This window comes from Corylus avellana, chromosome ca1, assembly GCF_901000735.1.
Source record: "Corylus avellana chromosome ca1, CavTom2PMs-1.0".
NCBI lineage: Eukaryota > Viridiplantae > Streptophyta > Magnoliopsida > Fagales > Betulaceae > Corylus > Corylus avellana.
This window is the reverse complement of record NC_081541.1, coordinates 49,421,467-49,444,836: the sequence shown is the minus strand read 5'-3', so window position 1 is coordinate 49,444,836 and position 23,370 is coordinate 49,421,467. Positions and strand designations below refer to the sequence as shown.

Here is a 23,370-nt window from a genome sequence, read left to right as displayed (position 1 = left end):
CACGCCCATGTTTTTTATTATTTTTTAATATATATATTTTTAATTATAATATTAAAATATATTATTTTAATATTAAAAAATATTAAAAAACACAGGCGTGCATCACACCCGTGTTCTCAATATCATAACTCAGGTTCAATTGGCTTGGAATATAACGACCCAAATTTTAGGCTAAAGTCATTTCTAGCCCCAGCCTAGGTAGATGGGGTGCAAAGAGTATGAGTGAGTTAACTTAGTGGAATGCATCAAAATACCTTAAAGTATAAACTAAATAATTTAATTTTAAAGCTTTGTATCAAATGACATGATTGGATTAATGGCTTATTAGCAACATTATTACTTTTTTTTTTTTTTTAATATGTTGGCACAAGGAGGAAGGGGATTCGAACAAGTGGCATTGCTTTATAATGCGTAGTCCCCAGTTGATTGAGTTACCTCTTATGGATATCAACATTATTATTTAAGAGGACATATGATCGGATTTTCACTAAAGAAAAATTATATTTTACATTATATTTTAACTTTATTCTTTGAAAGGAAATATTTTTTTAAGAAAAAAAAAAAAAAACTCTAGTTCCAATAACCCTAGCCGCCCATATGTATTGATATCTACAAAATTAAATTTTGAAAATTTAGTTTGATATGGAAAGTTAGTTAATTTATAAATTTAACTTGAATTCCTTTGTTATGAATCTAGCCTTGCATATAGCCATATTCATACGAAATAAAAAAAAGGAATCATTAGTTGTAAGTATCCATTTTGCAAAGCCATTATTCAGGGGAAATACTAGGTGAATTAGTAGGTGTTATCTCCATGTTTTAGGGAACTTTAAAAGTAATTTTTCACATTTTCAAACCGTTAAATTTTTATTTTATTTTTTTAAAAAAATGTAATCCTGAGTTGATGAGAAATGTTAGGTGTTCTCCTGCTGTTTTTCCAACTGTGAATCTGTGATGTGACTTTTAAAATTATTGTTGAATTTGAAATTATCATTATTGACTTTTAATCTATTGATAATTTTAAAAACCACATCACAGTTGGAATGACACCAGGAGAACATTAGAAGAACACTTAACATTTCTCAGAATTGATGTAAAAGTTGTTGATATCGCACATAGATTGCTATATCAACAGTACTTTTACTACATAGATTGAAATGTAGTTCCCATGTTTTAGGAAACTTAAAAAGTACTTTTAATACATAAAAAGTTGTACTAAACAAAAAACTGACATGTTTGGTTAAAAATTTTAAAAACACTTATTAGACTTTTTTACTCTAAAAATGATGAAAATGCACTTATAAGAAAAAATTTTACATAAATTTTTTTTCTTTTCTGAAATGCTCTTTTTTTTTTTTTTTCTTTTTTTTTTTTTTTTACTTTAAAAGCACTATTTTCCGAGGCAATATCATAATAAAACTCAGCCATTAGATGAATACTTGTAAAAAAATAATAATTATAAAGTATTGATCTAATAATTAATTTTTACTATACAAAAATGTAATAATTGGATTTAATTAAAAGAGTGGTGGAGTTAGATTTGAATTGGGCCGAAGATCACAATTTATCTAATTGGCTCATCACAATGTTGATCCGCAAAGATTTTGTAACCCAACCCAATAGCACGATCCACGAGGACCGAATACTTGTTCTCAGATCCATGTTCACCATGAAACCTCATAGACCCAAAAGAATGCAAATAATAATAATAATAATAAAATAAATAAATAAAATTCACTCTAATAATCAATCCAATTCATTTCGAGGAATTATTATTGAATTTTGATTTAGGATGCGTTTGGGATTACGATTTCGCAAGAATAATATGCGTTTTTAAAAAATATTGTAAAACGTAAGACGTTTGGCATTGCGACTTAAAAAACACTTAGTTTAAAATAAGAAAAAAATCTGCGATTTCTATAAGTAGGCTATGGAGTGTTTATTTGAAAATATGCGAATTTAAACTGAAATCATGATTTTTCATAACAAATATTTAATAAAAAAAGTACATTTTAACCTATTTTACCAAATGTCTTTGCGATTTTAAAATAGTGATTTAAAAAACGCGATATTTAAAAACCCAATCACAAACAAACCCTTAGTGATGATTTAGAAGATGCTTATTTGAAAAGGCGCGAATACAAAACCAAAATCATGATTTCGCATAACAAATATTTGATAAAAAAAAAAAAAATTAATATGTTTTACGAAACGCTTTTGTAATTTTAAAAAATAGCGATTTCAAAAATGTAATTGTTAAAAATGTAATTTTTAAAATTACCCTTATTGAAATTACAATCCCAAACCGACTCTAACACCCTGTATTGCTTTTTAGTTTTAATCATAATTCTTTTAAAATAATAGTGTAAATAGGACTAATACTTTTGTTTTGAATAGTTACATTAAGAAATGAGATAAAGATTTAAGGATGTTTTGGTCAAGTTCCGCTTGGTTTGATAAAAAAAAAAAAAAAATTCTTTTCTTTTTGTTTTCGTTTTTTAAAACAAAAACATTAATCAATATTTTTAAAATATAAAATACTCAAAAATATTTTATTATTATAATTTTTAAAAAAATATAATTAAAAAAAATACAATCTTAAAAACATTAACAAGCAAATTACGTGCACTGCACCTACTTGTTCCCAACCAAATTAATTTATAATTATCCCTTGAAATGGAGAGAAAGTTAAGCTAACTTAAATTTTTATAAGAATAATTGCATAAATTAATAATTTCATTTATAACCTCTAATATGTTGAATACAATTTTCCTACTTACATTAAAAATAAATAAATTAATTAATTAAAAACAAAAAAAAAAAGAGTTTGTGGTGGATTACAACTATGGACCAGATCAACGGTGGAGATCCTCTCTCAAACCTCAAACTTCTCAAAAGGTTCTAGATCCTTCGGTCTTCACCTCCACTCGTCCGTTGGAGTCAATATCTATACTACCCCTTAGCTACCACGCCTCATCAACAATCAATCTTCACCGTCCATTCCATCCCGTTAAAACCCAGATCCGAAATCATTCTCACCCCTCTCTCTGTCTCTCTAGCCGTCTTGCTTGCTTCTGTGGTAGTCTTCGGTCTCTTACGATACAATTCGCACAGTTCTAGATCGGTTAGTTTGCTCATCTCTTTAATCTATTCGATCTCTGACTTGGGTTGTTGTGAAAATTTTGTTGATGTATGTTGGTGGGACTTGATTGTTTTTTTTCAGAAGAAAGAAAATATGTTTGGGAGGGCACCGAAGAAAAGCGACAACACGAAGTACTATGAGATCCTTGGAGTTTCAAAGGAAGCTTCGCAGGATGATCTAAAGAAGGCTTACAGGAAAGCGGCCATCAAGAACCATCCGGACAAGGGTGGTGACCCAGAAAAGGTCTAACTTGATTTGTTCATTCGTTTATGATTCTCAGTTTTTTTTTTCTGTTGGTTTTTCATGGATCAGCTTGTGAATTGTTATTTAATTGTTTGGCGCAATTGGGTTTTCTTGGTTTGGATTTGTTGGGTTAAATTGGGCGGATCTATTCTCGTTGAAGGTTTTATTTTTCGGTTTTTGTATGTGTTTTTATTTTTGTTGTGTTGGATTTTTTTTTTTTTTTTTAATATGAAACTGTTGCACTGAGATTAACGTCAATGAACATCATCAGGGAGTCCATGGATATGTGGACTGACTTGTTTGTTATTTATGTGTTAAGAAAATTGCGGAAAATATTGATTGTTTATGCATATGCTTTGTCATTGGTATAGCAATAACATAAATTCTCCCAATTGTTTACCAAATAAGTGGACTACCCGAGACCGCCAAAATAACTCCACAATCCTAAACTTGTCACTAGATTGGGCTTTATGTTAGTTGTTCTAGAAATGTAGTGGATGTGCTGAATCTTGTCAAATTTGGGGTGCCTTTCAGTTTAAGGAGTTGGCCCAAGCTTATGAGGTTCTAAGTGACCCAGAGAAGCGTGAGATCTATGATCAGTATGGAGAGGATGCTCTTAAGGAAGGAATGGGTGGTGCAGGCGCTGGACATGACCCGTTTGACATATTCCAGTCCTTCTTTGGGGGCAATCCTTTTGGCGGTATGAATCTTTAGCCATGATATACATGCACAGTTGTTTATGAAACATATATGGAAATTTGTGCTGAGTTTTGTTGCACTCAGGTGGTGGAAGCAGCAGAGGCCGAAGGCAGAGGAGGGGAGAGGATGTGATCCATCCCCTCAAGGTTTCCCTGGAAGACCTCTACAATGGGACATCCAAGAAGCTATCCCTCTCTCGGAATGTTATCTGCTCCAAGTGCAAGGGGTTAGTACCCTAGTTTTACATGTTTTGGTATGTTTGGTATTTGTTCTTCATTCTGCTTATATGGGGATATTTTAATGACATTTTGCAGTAAAGGCTCCAAGTCTGGTGCTTCAATGAAATGTTCTGGATGTCAAGGGTCTGGAATCAAAGTTTCCATTAGACACCTTGGCCCCTCTATGATCCAGCAAATGCAGCATGCTTGCAATGAGTGTAAGGGCACTGGTGAGACCATCAATGACAAGGACCGCTGCCCTCAGTGTAAGGGAGAGAAAGTTGTTCAGGAGAAGAAAGTTTTGGAAGTTGTTGTGGAGAAGGGTATGCAGAATGGACAGAGGATTACATTCCCTGGAGAAGCTGATGAAGCGGTGAGGCTAATGCGTCTTTTTCTCTGTTCTAATATTTTTTTTCGTCTTTGGGATGCTAGAGTGGTTAGTTTGTTGGAGGCGGGCAAAGCCTTTTTTTTTTTTTTTTCCTCTTTACATGGGACTCTGGTATTCATTTATTAATATCTGCATTTGGTTTGTGTTTTTCTGCAGCCTGACACTGTCACAGGGGACATTGTTTTTGTTTTACAACAGAAAGAGCACCCTAAGTTTAAGAGAAAGGGTGATGACTTATTTGTTGAACATACCTTGTCCCTTACAGAGGCACTCTGTGGCTTCCAATTTATATTAACCCATTTGGATGGCAGGCAACTCCTTATTAAATCCCAACCTGGTGAAGTTGTCAAGCCTGGTAAGCTACATTAGTACTATGTTATTGAATTGCTTAGCTATTTACCCTAAATTCTTGCCAATGACTGAAAAGTGAGATGTTTGTGTGGTTACTACTGATGTAACCATTTCTAAGTTCTTTCTCTCTATGAGTGTCCATCTCTCCAGTTTTATGTCAAGAGACATTTGACAGACTTTGTTATATTTTTATTTTTAGAGTCAAAGGTGAAGATAGGCCTGGTAATATATTTTTGCGCAAGAAGTTTGTTAAAATAAATCCTAACTCATTACCCAATGGAGTTATGATATTTGTGAAAAGAAATCATATCACATCTATGCAAGTTTGTACGAATAATTCTAAATACTCAACTCTCATCCCACCTCTATCTCACTTGGGTGATTTGAAATATTTGTGCACAAGAAGTTTTTGACATCCCTTGTCTTTACTATCTTGTGTTGACAACCTCTGGTCTTTACTATCTTCTTACTTGTGGTCTAGTTATGCATGGTACCCAATTTTCTACGAGTAATGCTAAAAATGACACTTTTATTTTGTCACTATTTTACATTTCTGACGTGATAACGCTAATAAGTATTGACTTTTCTTTTTAAAAGAAGAAAATGACTGATTCAAGGTTTGATTGATATTGTCATGTCAGCAGGTTGCAATAGTGGTGAGATTAAAGTTTTAGTTTCTAGCATTACTCATTTGCTACACTGCCCTAAACCCTGCATATAAATTGTCCATAAAAGAGGTTATCATGCTCAATATATATATATATATTGTTCATTGGACTGATCTTTTTGCCTGTGGCACAGACCAATACAAGGCCATAAATGACGAGGGAATGCCAATGTACAAGAGGCCCTTCATGAAGGGTAAATTGTATATTCACTTCACAGTGGAGTTCCCAGACACCCTCAACCCAGAGCAGTGCAAGGCACTGGAAGCGGTGCTGCCCCCAAGAGCTTCGGTGCAGCTGACGGACATGGAGGTGGATGAATGTGAAGAGACCACACTGCATGATGTGAACATTGAGGACGAAATGCGCCGCAAGCAAGCACAGGCCCAAGAGGCATATGAGGAGGACGATGATATGCCTGGCGGTGCTCAGAGGGTCCAATGTGCCCAGCAATGATGAATGACTCTGTTGATCAACAACAAATAGGAAGATTTGGAGTCCTTGATTTGGAGAAAAATAATCTTTAACATCGATGTCTTCTGTTATAGGGAGCGTGTTAGATTTTGGTTTGGGTTTTTTCTTATGTTTCCATAAACTTATACTGTATGAGATTTATTTGAATTCTAGTGTACTTTTAAGAGTTGTTAATTGTTTCTTGGGTTGTATATCTATATCATCTGGATGGTTCTTGTGCCATCTAGATAGACTCTGTCAGAGAGGCCACAACAAATGTTTTAGACTTTCCATCTGCTCTTGTGCTTTTAAGGTCGATATGCGATTGCCTTGTTAGGAACCAAGAGTAAGGATTTGAACTGATTTCCCAAGATGTGGAGATGGGAGATCCGATAAGATCCAACTTCTTAAGTTGTGTTAATCATTCAATCTTATCATTAGCATCTTTTAATCCAAATAAATTGAAATGGAAAATATAAAGAGAAAAAAAATATATATATATCTGCGTATTTCTGGTTTAGTAGCTTTAAAACGAGTGGATTGAAAAATGATGATTATTTTTTGAGTGAAAATTTTTTTACTTAATTAAATATTTTTAATAATAAATACCTTCCAATCCTGGAGATTATGTTTAAAAAATAGAATTTTTACATCAAAAAGCATATTTTTGCATAAGTTTTTGTAAAAAATGCGTCCACCACTAGTTTTTTTTTCAATAGTTTTTTATTATTATTTTTCAATAGTTTTTTATTTTATTTTTAAAATACAAGGGCAATTAGGTCTTTTCAATAATTTCAGTTAGAGAAAAAAATTATGGGTGAAAACTCGGGCACTAACCGCTTTTTCAAAGAAAAAAATTTATACAATTTTAATTTTAATTTTTTTTTTTAAAAAAAAAAAAACCTAAAACAATGTCGCTTATATGGTAATACCTAGATTTTTATATATATTTAAAATTTTAAACACAAAAATAACATTGTTTCGTTATCCCTAAAGATGTAGTGTATATATATATATACTCTGTGTGTGTGGTTAGAGGACGATTATTAACCGCCTGCCTTTTCACCCATAAATGGATGAGTTATATTGTAAATTTTTGATACTTTATTGGGATATATTGCCAATTTTTCCTAATTGCAAATGTGGTGAAACATTAAGGGTAAAGTGTATTTTCTCCTAAAACAATCATTTAAACAAACCAACAACCAAAAGAGATAGATACTCCTTACAACAACTCTAAACTCAAAGAAAACAATAAAAAATAAAAATAAGTACTTAAACAAACATTGTGGATATATAAATATATATCCCGTAACCAGTTGGCAGTTGCCGATTGGTGACCGGTTATAACCGGCCGAGTTGAAACCCTACTAAACTTTTTAGCACAGCCCTCAATGCATCAACATTCTGGGAAGTGGCATATGCCCCAGAACTTCCTGCTCTATGAACAGGGAGTTTAGTCTTCTCGCTCTTGTCGACCCATTTTTCACCTTTCTTAGTCTTTGAGCGCATATTCTTTTGAGTGGAGTCCATAGTACCTACAAGAAGCGTCAACAAACAATTTCCTTAAACATAGAAAATGCACAACAACCTTTCAAACTCACTCCCCAACAACCTTATATTGCTCAAAGAGATCATGTGAGATAAGGAAAATACAGGCATATAATCGCTCAATCAAGAAGTTTTAAAAAACACACCAGTGAAACACACTAAAAGATGAGATTCTCTCAACACAACAGCATAAAAACATGTTTGCAACACTTGATTTAGAAGGAACCACCCAAACATAGGCATATTACTTAACCCGACAATGGGTATCAAAAAAGGGGAAGCACAAACCCACTATACAACACATGAAACATGGCTCAAAACACTAACCCATTAAGCATGTGACCCAACCCAAGACAAGAGAGCACAAAACCAACTAAATATAATCATATATCATCAACAAAAATGGCTAAGAACAAATCCAAGCTCAAACACAACCATATTCAAGAAATTGGAGAATTAACTCCAAATTAATCGGAAGAAATCCATAAAAACATAGAGAGGATCCACATACCTTGTGAAAATCAAGCTAAACGATCGATCAAAGACGATGGGGTTGATAGAGGAAATCAAACGGAGAGAGAGATGCACAATGATTTGAAAAAATTCTTAAAGAAAATGAAGAGTCAAAGTAGTTATCGCATGATTTTGCAGATTTTTGTCAGGACGAAAAACTATCGTCATGACGAAATATACCTGTCATGACGAAATCATTAACAACTAAAAAACATTCTTTCAACACAAATAAACACAGGTTGAAACCTATACACATTATCCAAGAATTTGAACATGTATGATGGAATGAAATTCTTGTTAGAGAAAATAGACAGCAAATGTCAAGAATAATAAATGTCATGAGAATGTGTCTGATCATCTCAATGAAAAGACTTGCTAAATATGAGTATAAGGAAGGAGATACTTTCATGAATAACAGACGGTTCATGAAGTTCAAAAGTCAAACCTTATAGCTACTAGGGCCATAGTGCACTTAGACATCCATTCCAAATCAATTCAAGCATTTGATTTATTAAGTAACTTTTGTTCCGTAAGCACTTCAAATTTTTCCGCGATAAAAGGCGTTCGGGTGTGAGCGTAATGGGAATTTGCCGCCTTGTACGGGATTTTTCTTCTCAGCGTTTGGGACGAAATTTTTCATGCGGAACCGAGTTTTGGTGGGTTCATGGCCTTTGGGATGGTGTTCGGGTGGCCTGGGCTAGTGGGCCCCATTCCTCAGGGCTGCGTGGGCGAGCATGCGGGCCTATAGGAATCAGTTGGGCCAAATGAGGTTTATGGGCCCATTCCAATATTACAACCTCGATATGAGACCTTACAAAAATTAAAACATAAGAAAAAAAATTAGAAAAACATTAAATTTGGTGATAATTTTGGAAACCATTGTGATTAGGATAGGTGGCAACTTTGGTCAATATGAGGTGGGCTTATGGAAAAAAACAATTCACAAATCACACCTCAAGATAACCATTGGAAGAAATTTAAACACAGGTCCAAAAATCCTTTTCAAAAACCACAAGGCTTTTTTCATTGAAAATCCACACCTATTTAGGACAACCCTAGAACAAGTATATATATATATTTTGCTCTCCCTCCTCCCTGTTTCCCTCTCTCTCTCTCTCTCTGCATGTCTATCAAGCACTCCTTGTCTCAGCTGCTTCCAATTATCTTCAAGCAATATTTTTGATTTTGATTGACAAAAACATATAGTATTTGTATTTGTATTTGTATTTGTTACGTATTTGTCTCCGCCAAAATCGAATAGGGTAAGGGGATAAAAGCAGCTCGGTTCAAGGATTAAGAAACCGACCGAGAGAATCGTTTTTCATCAAAATCTGCGCTATTCTCAGGTACCCAAAATCTGCTTCCTTCCCTTCTCAATTTTTACCCCTTGCTTTTTTGGTGGGGTTTAGGGTTCTTTCCGAGGTACCCAAGTTTCAATTTTTCTCATTAATTTCACTGTAGTAAGCAGAGTCGGGATTTGATTTCTGGGTCTGTGTGTTGTGCAAGAAATTGTTAATTTTGCTTCTGATAAGGCACCATCGTCATGCTGTGGGGTTGCTTTAGAGTGCGTGTGTGTAAATATATGTAAACAAATATGTGTGTCTGTGTGTGATTTCAGGAATTAGGGTTTTTTTTAATCTTGTTTTGGATTCTTATTCATATTTCAGATCTGATTTCATAGGCTCTGATTGTTAGGATTCTTGAAGAGAAGCACGGATTTGTGAATGGGTCGAAAGAAGCCAACGGCGCGTGGGGACGATGAGAACGCTTCGGCTGCCGTGTCGAAGTCGAAGAAGAAGTCGCAGTTGATTGACGATGACGAGTACTCCATCGGAGCTGAGCTGGCCGAGGAGCCAGAGGCTCAGGAGGACAAGGTCGTGATTACTGGGAAGAAGAAGGGCAAAAAGGGGAACGCAAAAGCTCCGCAGCCCAAGGATGATGATGATGGTGATGGTGGTGAGATCAAGAACGAAGACGAGGAGGTGCATGAGGTGGTGTTTGGTGGGAAGAAGGGGAAGTCGAAGAAAGGCGGTGGGAACAACGCTTTTGGGTTCGGGTTGTTGGGAGAGGAAGAGGAGGAAGGTGGTGATGATGAGGATGGACAGTCTGGATTGACCGGCGAGAAAGATAGCGAGGAAGATGATGAGGAGCAAACGGTGAGCTTTTCTGGGAAGAAGAAGAAAAAGAATGACTCTAAGAAAAGTGGTGGTAGTTTGTTCACTGCCTCGGCTTTTGATGCAATCGATGATGATGAAGAAGAAGCTGAGGTCGTTGATAAAGTTGAGGATGATGGTGATAATGATGATGAGCCTGTGATTGCGTTTACTGGGAAGAAGAAGTCAACCAAAGGTGGTGACAAAGGCAGTGTCTTTACGGGGTCTGCATTTGATGGACTTGGTGATGATGGGGATGAGGATGAAGATGTTGCACCCATTACGTTTTCGGGTAAGAAGAAGTCATCAAAGTCTTCGAAGACTTTGAAGAAGGCAGGTGGCAATGCATTTAGTGCTGTGTTGAGTGATGGTAAGAATGGAGAAGAAGCTGTTGAGGATGAAGATGTTTCTGCGGTTGCGTTTTCGGGTAAGAAAAAGTCGTCTAAGAAGAAGGGTAGTGGTGTTTTCAGTGCGCTGGGAGATGGGGATGAGGTTAGGGATGTGGTTGAGACTGAGCAACTGAGTGTGGGAACTAGTAGTAAGAGTGAAGAGGTGAAGGATACTTCGAAGAATAAGAAGAAGAAGAAGAAGAGTGGAAGGACAGCGGAGGAAGAGGATGATTTGGATAAGATTCTTGCGGAGCTTGGTGAGGGGCCTACGGTATCAAAGCCGGCTGCTCTTCCTCCACAAGAGGAGAAACTTGAGCTTCAGCCCGAAACGATTGCTGTGGTAGAGGAGGAGGTTGAAGAAGAGAATGTTGAGTCTGCTGCGGCTAAGAAGAAGAAGAAGAAGAAGGAGAAGGAGAAGGAGAAGAAGGCAGCGGCAGCAGCAGCTGCGGCTGCTGCAGAGGAAAAACAGGATGAAGTACAGCCTGAGCCAACGGAGGGAAAAAAGAATGAAGTGAAGAGTAAAGGGGTGGATAAGAAATTGCCAAAGCATGTTAGAGAGATGCAAGAGGCACTTGCTCGGCGAAAAGAAGCGGAAGAGAGAAAGAAAAGGGAAGATGAGGAGAGATTGAGGAAGGAGGAAGAGGAGCGGCGTAGGCTGGAAGAGCTTGAGAGGCAAGCAGAGGAAGTGAAGCGTAAAAAGAAGGAAAAGGAAAAAGAGAAATTGCAGAGGAAGAAAGCAGAGGGCAAGCTGTTGACTACAAAGCAGAGGGAAGAGGCTCGGCGGTTGGAAGCTATGAGGAATCAGATACTTGCTAATGCAGGGGTGCCTCTTCCTTCTGCAGACACCGTTGTACAAACTAAACGACCCAAGTATCAGAATAAGAAGCAAAAACCAATTCACCAACAAGCAAATGGTGCTGGCCCTGATAAGGGGGAGGAAGAACCACAAGAGACTGTGACCAATATGGATTCCTTAGATTCAGAGAAAGTTGATGAGGAATCAATGGATGTCGAGGAGGAATCTGTAGTTGCCGAGGCTGCCGAAGAGAATGGACTGGAAGAAGATGATGATGAGGATGAATGGGATGCAAAGAGCTGGGATGATGTAGCTGTCAATCTTTCTATTAAAAGTGCATTTGCTGATGAAGAGGCTGATTCTGAGCCTGAACGAGTGGTGAGAAGAGAGACAAAGGGTGCAGTACCAACTTCTCGCAATGCAGGTAAGGTTTATTTTCAAATATAGCTTTGCCTGGTATTCATGTTTCCTAATGAGCATGTTGTCATGATCTTCTTTCCTTTTTGGTTTTCTTTGAATCCTTTACATTCGCCTGAGAAGGTATTTTTGCTGATAGAATTTCCAAAATCTGGCCTCGTACAATAAGTCATTGATATTTCTCTTTTTCAATGTGTGCAGAACATCGTATTATAATAGCCTTCAGACCATACAACACTATATGTTCTGCACCATTGGCTTGTATGTACTACTGAAACAAAATTAAAACACAAAAAGAATAGATTCAAGAAATCCAGAGACATAGAAATGAATCAAGCAACAAGGTATATTGTAAACACATAAGCATAATTTTAAAATTTTCAACTCGAAACCGAGAACTTATTGCGATATAATTATTGGGATGAAATAATGGGAATGGGTAATTGAGAATATAAGGTCTAGGCCTCGAAACCCACAATTCATTTTAGAAAATATCATTTTTCTTATTTTGACCTACCAAAACTCTTTAATCTCGTTGGTCATTTTAAGTTTTTAACTATGGAAATGAACATGTGGTAGTATGTGGTTAAGATTTCAGTGAGATTTCAACTAGCAGATCTTACTCAACTTTGTTTGGTAATTTATTTATTTTCATTTGACTTTAAAATCTTTCTGGTTATTGTTCTTTAACACTTTGATTTCTTAGTGGTATTTCCAGCGTACTGCATTTTCATTTTCTTAAAGAAAAAAATTAAAAGAAGATATTAGTACGTGCGTTTTCATGGCTAAGGTGGTTCTTGCAAAATTAGTCTAACTGGAAAACATCCTATTATAGCTCCTAACATAGCTCGTGCAGAATGAGACTATGTGGTCTTTCTCTTCAGAAAAGTGTCTGTTTTTCTGTACAAGTGGGAGATTTTGTTAGTGAGGATTATAGATGTGCTGATTGCCTTGTATTTCTTGAGTTAGCAGGTGCCTTTTACAAACCCATATAAACAAGAAATGATTACAAATAAAAATAGTGATTGCAGTCTATATTTTTATGCACCTGTCTCTGAATTTGGAAGATCTAGGCATAGAATTAGTTCATAGGACTGTTTGGAATTGCCTTTGTAAGGTATATTGCCCTTGGAGTAACTATTGTATATTTTTTTCCCCCCATTTATCCTAGCTCTGACGTACTGATTTTTTTATTTGGTTTTTCAATCTACAGCACCTCCTGCAACTGCTAAGAAAACCATTCCTTCCCAGCCATCAACATCCCAGCCATCAACATCCCAGAATCTTGAGAATAAGAGAAAAGATGCTGACTTGAAAAAAGAAGTACTGGTTTCAGAGGCTACCTCCAAGCATAGTGAAGATAACCTTCGTTCCCCGATTTGCTGCATCATGGGCCATGTCGATACTGGTAAAACCAAGTTACTGGATTGTATACGAGGCACTAATGTTCAGGAAGGTGAAGCTGGAGGTATCACTCAACAGATTGGTGCAACATATTTTCCTGCTGAGAACATTCGTGAGAGAACCAAGGAACTGAAAGCTGATGCTAAACTGAAGGTCCCCGGGCTATTGGTTATTGATACCCCTGGACACGAATCATTCACTAATTTAAGGTCACGGGGTTCGGGTTTATGTGATATTGCAATTTTGGTTGTTGATATTATGCATGGGTTGGAGCCACAAACAATAGAATCGCTTAATCTTTTAAAAATGAGGAATACAGAATTCATTGTTGCATTGAATAAGGTGAGGTTCATTATCTAATTTGCTTTTGGTGTTGCTATTCCCCCTCTTATTATTATTCATGTTTAATTTTGTTTGTTTTTCAATTTCTGCAGGTGGACAGGCTCTATGGCTGGAAAGTATGTCGCAATGCACCAATTGTGAAGGCCATGAAGCAGCAATCTAAGGATGTACAAAATGAATTCAATATGAGGCTCACTCAGGTTTTATAAATTCTGCCTTTTCTCGTTGCTACATTCGTGTCAGTTTGGCTCATTACTCATTCATTTGGTTTTTTTTTGTTGGTTGTCAGATTATTACTCAGTTCAAAGAGCAGGGATTAAATACTGAATTGTACTATAAAAATAAGGAAATGGGGGAAACTTTCAGCATTGTGCCTACAAGTGCTATTAGGTACAACTTATGGACTGTTAATGTGGTATTGATATAGCTTGTTTAGGATCTTCCGCTGCAAAATTTCTTATGCTAATTTCCTGATATTTTGGGTTTGTGAATAATACAGTGGCGAAGGCATCCCAGATTTGTTATTATTATTAGTTCAATGGACTCAGAAAACTATGGTTGAGAAACTTACATACAGCAGTGAAATGCAGGTGTGCAGTCTTTTTACGTGATTTTCATTTGGTTTAGTGCTTCAAGGTAGTAGTATGGAAATTTGATTGTGGTTAAATTTTGTACCAGTGCACTGTGTTGGAGGTCAAGGTTGTTGAAGGTCATGGGACAACTATTGATGTTGTATTGGTCAATGGTGTGCTTCATGAAGGAGATCAAATAGTTGTTTGTGGCATGCAGGCAAGCACCTAAAACATGTTTCCACATGATCTCATGCTAAATTTCAAATTCTTACAAATTAATCTTGCTTTGTAGGGGCCTATTGTTACCTCTATCCGAGCTTTATTGACTCCACATCCAATGAAGGAACTCCGAGTTAAGGTATGGTCTCTTTTCACATATTTACATAGTTTTTGTTGTTCTTGGGTTGGTAAAATAGAACTCCAGTATACTGCTAGCAAACTAACTTGTGAAGAAGAGCTAGTTGACCTCAATATTGAAAATTATCTAAAACATACAAAAGAGATTTTAAAATGAATCTTTCTTCAATTGAGTTTCATACTGTCTAAGGAAATTAGTTGTTCTCTTTTAAATAAAATAATTTAAAGTTAATAAATTGAAACTGGAATTATTGTTAATATCATGGAAGGACAAGGTCTTGAAGATAATCTGCAAAAGTACTCCATTGAATAGTTGGGATATTAAAGAGGTTGCTAAGCTGCATGCCTCATGGTGACAGATGGAAGAAATTTTTGGGACTTTAAATCTTAGAGTGATATTGGAGGACAAAAGTCCATGGGCAAAAAAATGTATACAATGAGAGAACAATTTACAAGGAACTGCCATTATATTGAGAAAGTTAATTAATACCACCTAAGAATGGCTATGCCATAGTATTGGAATTGGAGGGCTCACGGAAGTGAGGGAGATTGGGTAATAACTTCTGAGATAAATGTCCCTAGCTTGACAGAGGGAAGGAGTGCTTCCCCCTTTGTGAAAGACTCTGAGAGATGGCGCTTTGTCGATAGAATGCTGCCAATAGAGAGAGCAGTTTGGTTATTTTTATCCTTCATACGATCCTGTTTTGTAGTGCTCTCTGTTGCTATATTACTAAGGGTCTCCCTAACCCTAAAGTCACTTTATTTTTATTCTTCATACTGATCATGACAGCACATTTTATATTAGTGAAGTGCTAATACGCCCCTTATTGACATCGGCCTATCTAACGTGCTTTAACAATCCCTGGACCCCACAGAAGCTAAGAACTTACAGATAATCATGTTGTCTTTCTGTCTGGGACTTTGAACATTTAGTAGTCTATTCAGTTGTTACAAGCACCTTGGCTTTAGAAGTTAAATTTTTGCTAGTTTCTTCTGCAAGGTAGGTCTGTTCCTTAGCAATTTTAATTTTTTCCATTGTTTGAAAGGTCCCTTTTTGATCCCACTTAGGTTATTTTATTTGTTGTCGTGGATCTTTAGGGATCTATGACTTGCTTGCCGTGACCGTTGTAATAAAAACATTTTTAAAAATAAAAAATAAAAGCCTAATCGTGTGTGCATCAACATGTTTAAGTATTTTTTGAAATTCACAACCAGAGTTTATAAATTATACAATCCTTGCTCAATCTTATTAGCAAGTCATGTCGACATAGCAAACAATTCAGGGTAGACTGAAGGTCTGCCATGTACATATCTGTTTTTGAAGTTCAGACGTGGTTGGACAATTTTAGATGGTAAACCTGGCAATATCTGACTGCTTCAGGAGTGCCAGAGTTTTGTCCTGCTCTTTCTTTTATCCAACAGGTCACCATGGGTGTCAAGTAACTCCCTTTCTGCACAAAGTTGTGTTACTTGACTGAAATAACTTCGAAAGGGTTTCTTTTTTTCTATAAATAACCTGTATGGAATATTTAACTGTAAGTTATATCCTGTGTTGTTTAAGCAAGAGCTAAAAGTTATGCAATGCTATAGATGATGATTCGTTGGTGAACTGATTTCAGGGGACTTACCTGCACCATAAGAAAATCAAGGCTGCAATGGGTATCAAGATCACAGCACAGGTATATTTTGCACATATTGAAATCAAAGCCATCCAACCTACTTCTGCTTTGTTGAGAGTTTCAGTAATGCACTTGCACAATTAAAGTGAGGATTGTTGGTTTGTTTGAAAGAAGTTCCTGATTCCTTGTGTCACATTGTACGCAGGGCCTTGAGCATGCAATTGCTGGGACTGGTCTTTACGTTGTAGGGCCTGACGATAATATAGAGGATGTTAAGGACGCAGCTATGGAAGATATGAAGACAGTCATGAGCAGGATTGATAAGAGTGGTGAGGGAGTTTACGTACAAGCATCTACCTTAGGATCGTTGGAAGCATTGCTGGAGTTTTTGAAGTCACCAGCAGTAAACATCCCTGTTAGTGGTATAGGCATAGGCCCTGTGCATAAAAAAGATGTCATGAAGGCCAGTGTAATGCTTGAAAAGAAAAAAGAATATGCTACCATCCTGGCATTTGATGTCAAAGTTACACCAGAGGCCCGAGAACTCTCAGATGAATTGGGTGTGAAGATTTTTATTGCTGATATCATATATCACTTATTTGATCAATTTAAAGCCTATATTGATAATCTCAAGGAGGAAAAGAAGAAGGAAGCTGCTGATGATGCAGTCTTTCCATGTGTTCTTAAGATTATGCCAAACTGCATTTTCAACAAGAAGGATCCTATTGTATTGGGGGTTGATATTGTCGAAGGAATTGCTAAGGTAATTTATTTTCAGTCCGTTTGGCTTGTTTTCTCTTGTTTAAGGGACACTATAATGCTTGCGAGGGTAGTGATAAGTCCAAGAAAGAAATCTTCATCCTCAGACGTGTTCTCAGCCAAAATATTTGAGAAAAAATGATTCCTAGTCTACTTGGGCTCCTTTTGAATCTTGGTAAAGTTGAGAAAAAGGGAAGGGATATCTAAAATATTTAAAACAAGAACGAATGTTCCTTATTTAGCTTAGTATGTGCTATGAGATTTGGGGGTTGTGTTTGGTGGTCACACAATAATGACCAACAAAGTTTATAGAACCAATGGACATGTCTTTGTTGTTTTCTGTGCTCAATTACTCCACTACAAATTGAATGTGATAGTGGTTTTCAAAAGAGGTGAACTTATACTATTTGTTTTGCCATATAATTGTCTCTGCAAAGTCTAGGTTCTAGATCTTGTGGATCAAGTAGTATAATTTCCAGGTAGGTCTTCTGCATTTGTATGCAATGCCATTTATCTTAATTATGTGGGATTGAAGTGTTTGAAAAACTCGAATCATATATATATATATATACTTCTAATATTTATATACGACATGATACTTCTTTTAGCTTGCATTTCTACTGTCTCTGTATATGCTTAATTCCTTTCTCTTGCTTTGAAAGGAAGCTGGCATGGTCCATCTAGGTCTAAGTTTTTGACCGAGGCTACATCAATTTTTCTGGTCTTTTGCTCGGCTTTATGGCTTATTTGTCAGCATTAAATTTCTTGTATGGCTCAGAATTCCTGAGTGGTCTTGATGCCAATTAACGCCACTCCCAACATTATATCTGTGGGGTTATGTGGCGGGCTTTGGATAATGCTTATTATCAGATGCCTCTAGAGTTTGTGTTATACATGAAAGTATTTGGTTTATATTTTTGTACGTATCTGATTTAATATGTTTTCTGCACAGGTTGGGACTCCAATTTGTGTTCCCCAACAGGGTTTCATTGATATTGGGCGAATTGCATCGATTGAAAATAACCACAAACCTGTGGATATTGCAAAGAAAGGGCAGAAGGTTGCAATTAAGGTATGTGTTTGAATCACTGATGCAGTCTTCAATGCTTTGTCAGTTTAAGGGGTGGTTGTCTATCCCATAGGAATCGAACGGATCCATGGAATATCTGAAAACGTGGTGATGTAGCTACCTACCAAAAGCTTGTAAAAAATAAGGCCATTTATTTTTTAAATCTCCATCTGTAATCACTAATGAGCATTTAGTAAGATTGGTGGTCACACAAAATCCCGTCTGAAAGTATTAAATCTTAATGAACTGATCTTCCCTAAGTCCTTTAACATCAAGGCCCCATCCAAGAATCCTGCAATAATTTATCAAAAAAGCCTAATATAATGCTTTAAAGACCTTTATGTGGGTAGGTCATTATTGGGACATCATACCATTTCCAAAACGATTTTTTAGACAAATTGTCCAAGGTACTTTATTTTTTTTAGTTAAATTGGAACTCTTAACGAATCAGCTAATGGTCTTGGTGGTAGGTGATGAGATTTTGATGGACATTGCATTAGCAGTGATCCTCTGCACCTTGAAAATTGGAGTTTGAATATCCTCTGGTTGTCTGAGCATGATTTTGAAGGATTGCGATTCCCAGCAAGCAATTTGGGCAACAAATTGTGAGAGCCCATATAAGACCCGCTTGCTCAAATAAAATTTTGGGCTGTCTCACAATTGTTGTTCAAATTGCTGTAGATCCTTATTTGATTTTTAATGTCAAATTGGATCGTTTAGAATTTGTCATGCAAGATTACACTTGGTTTGAGATATGCTAATATTTGGCTTTATTTCTGCTTTTACAGATAGTTGGCTCCAATTCTGAGGAGCAGCAAAAGATGTTTGGTAGGCATTTTGAGGTTGAGGATGAACTTGTGAGCCACATCTCAAGGAAGTCGATTGATGTACTTAAAGCTAATTATAGGGTAAGTGGTTGAATATCTTATCTCGCCCACAATTTTTCTATGCTTCTATGGATTTTGTTCCAATTGTTGCTTATTGCAACTTCAAAATATGCAGGATGATCTGTCCATTGAAGAGTGGAAGCTGGTTGCGAAATTGAAGACCGTGTTCAAGATACAATGAAGATACATCACAAGAGTAGCTTTTCAAGATCTAAGGGGGCTTTATCAAGTTTGTTTCATACAAAGCTGCAAGGGAACGTCATGGAGAAAAGGCTTTAAGTCAATCATTTGGGTCACTCTGAAGATTAATGGAGTAGAGAATGTGTTCCGTTGTGTTGCGCGAAAGCCCTTTTGTCCCGATGACACTGGAATTGGTTTGATTTTTGTGAAATCATGTGGTTTGTGTAATTTTTTGTAGTTGGTATGAGAAAGAGGTTGTACAAGCTGGCAGTTGAGGAAATGTAATCGGGGAATGATATCTATAGAGGTGCCATAACATGTTTGATATTCTTGGCAGTACAAAATTCTTTTTCAAAAGAAAAATAATTTTGAGGTAATTTTCAGATAAAACGAAGTAATAAAGTGAAGTCTTCAGATTGTCTTCCTGTCTTTGTTTTTGGATTGTCGTACCTGCCATATGTGGTTAGAGATTTTGGCTAAATCACACCATGTCATTTACATGGCTAAGATTAGACTACACAAGGCTCTTCTTCAGTGCTTCTAGGGTTTTTTCTTTTTTCAAGTAGTCCTTCTAGTTTTGAGTTCACTGGAAATTTAACATTCCTGTATTAGTTATTTCTTTTTCTTATGGAATTGTCATTCAAAACTAACAAGCCAACTTCACTTATTAGATAGAGTGCACTTACAATTGTACACATTAATCGCAAAGAGGAGGGGTTTTTTGTCCATAAGTGCTAAAAGAGGTATGATCCGGTGTTTTCACAGTAAAGTTATTTGTTGTTTTAAGTTGATGTGTCAACTTATTATTGGAAGGCACAAAAAGCTTGATATGTGCCGATACTTTTTTTTGTTTTTTTTTTCTAATCAAGTATATGTGCCGATACCTTAATTATAGAAGTTATTCTCTAATGTTAATTGATTTGTGTTATCATTCAACCTTTGATAATCATCACTATTTCTAAGGGATACTAAAAATTTATGTGTAAATTTATAATATAGATATGAATCACGAAACCATTTTTTTGGGAATTATTAATTGGAAATTCAATTGGCTCGAAGTAATAAAATCCTTGGATTCTTATCACCAGCTGTCCAATGGTCAGCCGATCGAATATATATACATAAACAGTAGGGCCGGCTAGGGTTTGTTTTTGTGTATGATCGATGAATTAAAAGCAATGGAAACGAAGAAGGCCAAAGCTAAGACCATGCCCTCTGATTTCGAACCCTTTTGCAATTGGCGTCAAGAAGAAGGACGTGACGTTCTCGAGCTTCATTTTCAAGGTATTTCATCTCTTTTGTTTTCCTTGAGAATTTCCAGGGAGTTTAACTAAATTAATTATACTTTTTTGGGTTAACATGTGATTACTAAAGGGCTTGTTGGGATGATTTTTGTTTGAGTCTGCGAGTTCAAAAAGTACGATTTAAAAAAGCTATTTTTAGTGTAGTTAAGTGTTTGGTAAAATCGATGTTAGTTTATCGGTGTATTTTTGAAAACGTAATCTCATAACACATTTTATGTGATTTGATTTAAAATTACACTTTTGATATGTAAAATTGCAACGCCAAACACATCATAAGTTGTGCAACATCATTAGGGTAACATGTTGTTTCTAATTCAAGAGTGACAAAGATAGTCGGTTCGATCGACAGATAATATGGTTTTTGTTTTGTGGGAAAAGCTTCATTTTCAAGATTCGTTTTGGGGCTTAATTTTTGGTGTAAAAAATACATCTAGTTTATTTTTGTTTGATTGATAGATGTGACGTCTATGTAAAAGTAATTTGTTTTTGAATTTTGCTAGGGTTCAAAAAAGGAGAAATTACTGTTCGACGCAACTATAATCTAGGAGAAGTTGAAATTACTGGACAAAGTGTAATCAATGGCTTCTTTCATAAAGATGTTAAGATTCCAGAAGATTGTAATGGACATGATATTCGTTCAAAGTTTGATAGCGGAATTCTTTCCATAACAATGCCTAAGAAAAATCATTGGTTGAGTTCCGCCGGAGAGAAGATTAAGTCAACTAATTTTGATAGTTATATAATATTTACGGTGGGAATTGCTATTTGTATTCTAGCCGGCCAGCTTGCACCTTATATTAGCCCTCGCTAGCTCTGACTTGAACTCTCCGGTGCCAGCGGGAGGCGGCCGAGATCATCTGTATCAGGTTTATTTGGTTGGGCGGGTAACAATCCAACTGGCCGGGATGAGGGTGAGTCTGAGGATGATGATGCTTAAAGAGTGATTTTTTTTTTTATTAATTAATTTTTTTTTTTTATTCAAAGCGGGAGAGGGGGAAAAGGAAAATTAAAGAGTGATGGTTATTGAAGGGCTACTTGGACATATTTTGGTTGCTTTAAGAATTATATATGTTATGTTTTATTTCTCTGTTTAATAGTGTTTTCAGACAATTATTATTATGTTTTTATAGTGTTTGGAGTACATTTTATGTAGCTTATATTGACAATAAATATATGAATAATGCTACATGCAAGATTCTTTATTCCCTTTTTATCCCTAAATGTGATTTAACTCGAAATAGATCACTTTAAAACTTTGATTCAATAACGATTTTAAAAGCTACATCACCTTATGAAGGTGGTTGAAGAGTTTTATTTCACTATTTAATAGTGTGTTGTTGAATTAATGAATGAATATGATTTTGATGTACACGGATTAATGTTAAATATAAACAATATATATATTTTTTTAATAAAATACGAATTAAGTTGGTTATCACTACTAATAGTTACCGGCGCCTACAAAGAGCCGGTAAATATTTAATAAAATAGTAAGCGCCGATATATTTTCAGAAAATAATATTCATCTAGGATTATGAGGATATGAGGAGAACACTAGAAGAGAACTTAACATTCCCCATTAGAATATGAGAAAGAGACATGATTCACATTAATATTTTTCCCTCTTTTTTTTCAACTCATCCTACAAATTCACCATTAGATTTGTGGACTCAAGTGAACCCCACACAAATTCAATGGTGGATTCATCCATTCATTATAGAGATGGTTGAAAAAAAAATTCTATCATTACAACTTATAAAATGATGTGGCAAAATCACGTTAATGATAATCAACTTTAATTATTTAATGGTTGTCAAATGTAATGATTGTACAAAGAAGAGCATTAGGAGAAAGAGAAATGATTTGTATGAATCATTTGCCCATATTTTCTCCGTAGTCTCCCACAAATTCAATAGATCAATTATTAGATTTGTGGGATCCACCATTGACTTATGTTGGGTCCACATAATCCACAAATTTAATGGTTGATTTGTAAGATGATATGAAAAAAATATGGGCAAAATATTGACACAAATCATTTTTCTTAGGAGAAATCAATTGTATGAAGGATTCCATGATATTTAGTAGACCATAAATGATAAAAATCATTATCTCAATGATCTCCATATAGTGAATGAGTGAATCTACCATTGAATTTTTGTAAGATCCACATAAGTCCACAAATTCAATGGTGGATTCATTAGATTTTCGAAAAGAGATGGTTGGGATAATGATGTGTAGCATGCCATATGACTGCTTACAACTATGGTGATATGACATTGAATATTAACCATTGCCTTTTATTTTTACAAGTCTTTGTTAATCAAAAGGTTAATTTTCATTGCCACATTATCATAGTTGAATGACAATTATATGAATGATTACTAAAATAGTTGGAATATATAATTTAACGAGACGGAATATCTTGATAAGGTTGAAAAGAATGAGAAGTCAGTTTGTGTAAAATAACTATCTTTTTATAGTTAATGTACAAATAGAAGTTGTAGTCAAGGTAGAAGTCTCCGTTGAGGTTTTTTTTTTTTTTTTTTTTTGGTTGAATATGACCAACCAAGAAGACGGGGGAAGAGGGAAGAGGGAGAATTGAGTTTCGAACTAGTAACCAATGCTTTATATAACGTGGTTAGTAGCCAATTGAGCTATCCTTTAGGGTCAAGTCTTAATTGTAGTTAGTGTCGTGTGTTATGTTTGTAAATTATTAAGGCCCTAACAATAATTTAGAATGAAAAAGTGAGAGAGAAGGTAAATGGTCTGCCAAATGTATATGGGGGGTTTAGTTTTAGGGTTTGAGTTTTAATTAGTTTAGCTAGGATTAAATAATATACACAATATTACTTAATTTCTGAGAAACAACTTGTGAATTAGTGAAAAAAAAGACCCT

The 23,370-nt window shown here is 35.6% G+C and overlaps 2 protein-coding genes across 4 annotated transcripts; both read left to right on the top strand.

The window, feature by feature from the left end:
• The first annotated feature begins 3,017 nt into the window (after window positions 1–3,017).
• LOC132177750 (dnaJ protein homolog) lies at window positions 3,018–6,454 on the top strand. The gene is made up of 7 exons (XM_059590197.1): window positions 3,018–3,124; window positions 3,224–3,385; window positions 3,920–4,085; window positions 4,169–4,310; window positions 4,399–4,675; window positions 4,847–5,045; window positions 5,843–6,454. Exons 2-7 carry the CDS (start codon window positions 3,236–3,238, stop codon window positions 6,160–6,162), a joined length of 1,254 nt encoding a protein of 417 aa, XP_059446180.1. The 5' UTR covers window positions 3,018–3,124; window positions 3,224–3,235; the 3' UTR covers window positions 6,163–6,454.
• Window positions 6,455–9,213: 2,759 nt separating this feature from the next.
• LOC132177727 (eukaryotic translation initiation factor 5B-like) lies at window positions 9,214–19,586 on the top strand. Of its 3 annotated transcripts, none has more exons than XM_059590179.1 (13): window positions 9,214–9,569; window positions 9,919–11,985; window positions 13,192–13,724; window positions 13,817–13,924; window positions 14,014–14,114; window positions 14,224–14,314; window positions 14,403–14,513; window positions 14,589–14,654; window positions 16,273–16,332; window positions 16,478–17,035; window positions 17,984–18,103; window positions 18,889–19,008; window positions 19,103–19,586. In XM_059590179.1, the coding sequence occupies exons 2-13, from the start codon at window positions 9,948–9,950 to the stop codon at window positions 19,166–19,168; spliced, it is 3,972 nt and encodes a 1,323-aa protein (XP_059446162.1). In that variant the 5' UTR covers window positions 9,214–9,569; window positions 9,919–9,947; the 3' UTR covers window positions 19,169–19,586. The 3 variants fall into 3 exon arrangements, with proteins under 3 accessions (XP_059446162.1, XP_059446168.1, XP_059446154.1); XM_059590185.1 differs by having other exon boundaries at window positions 9,905–11,985; XM_059590171.1 differs by having other exon boundaries at window positions 9,891–11,985.
• The last annotated feature ends 3,784 nt before the right edge of the window (window positions 19,587–23,370 follow it).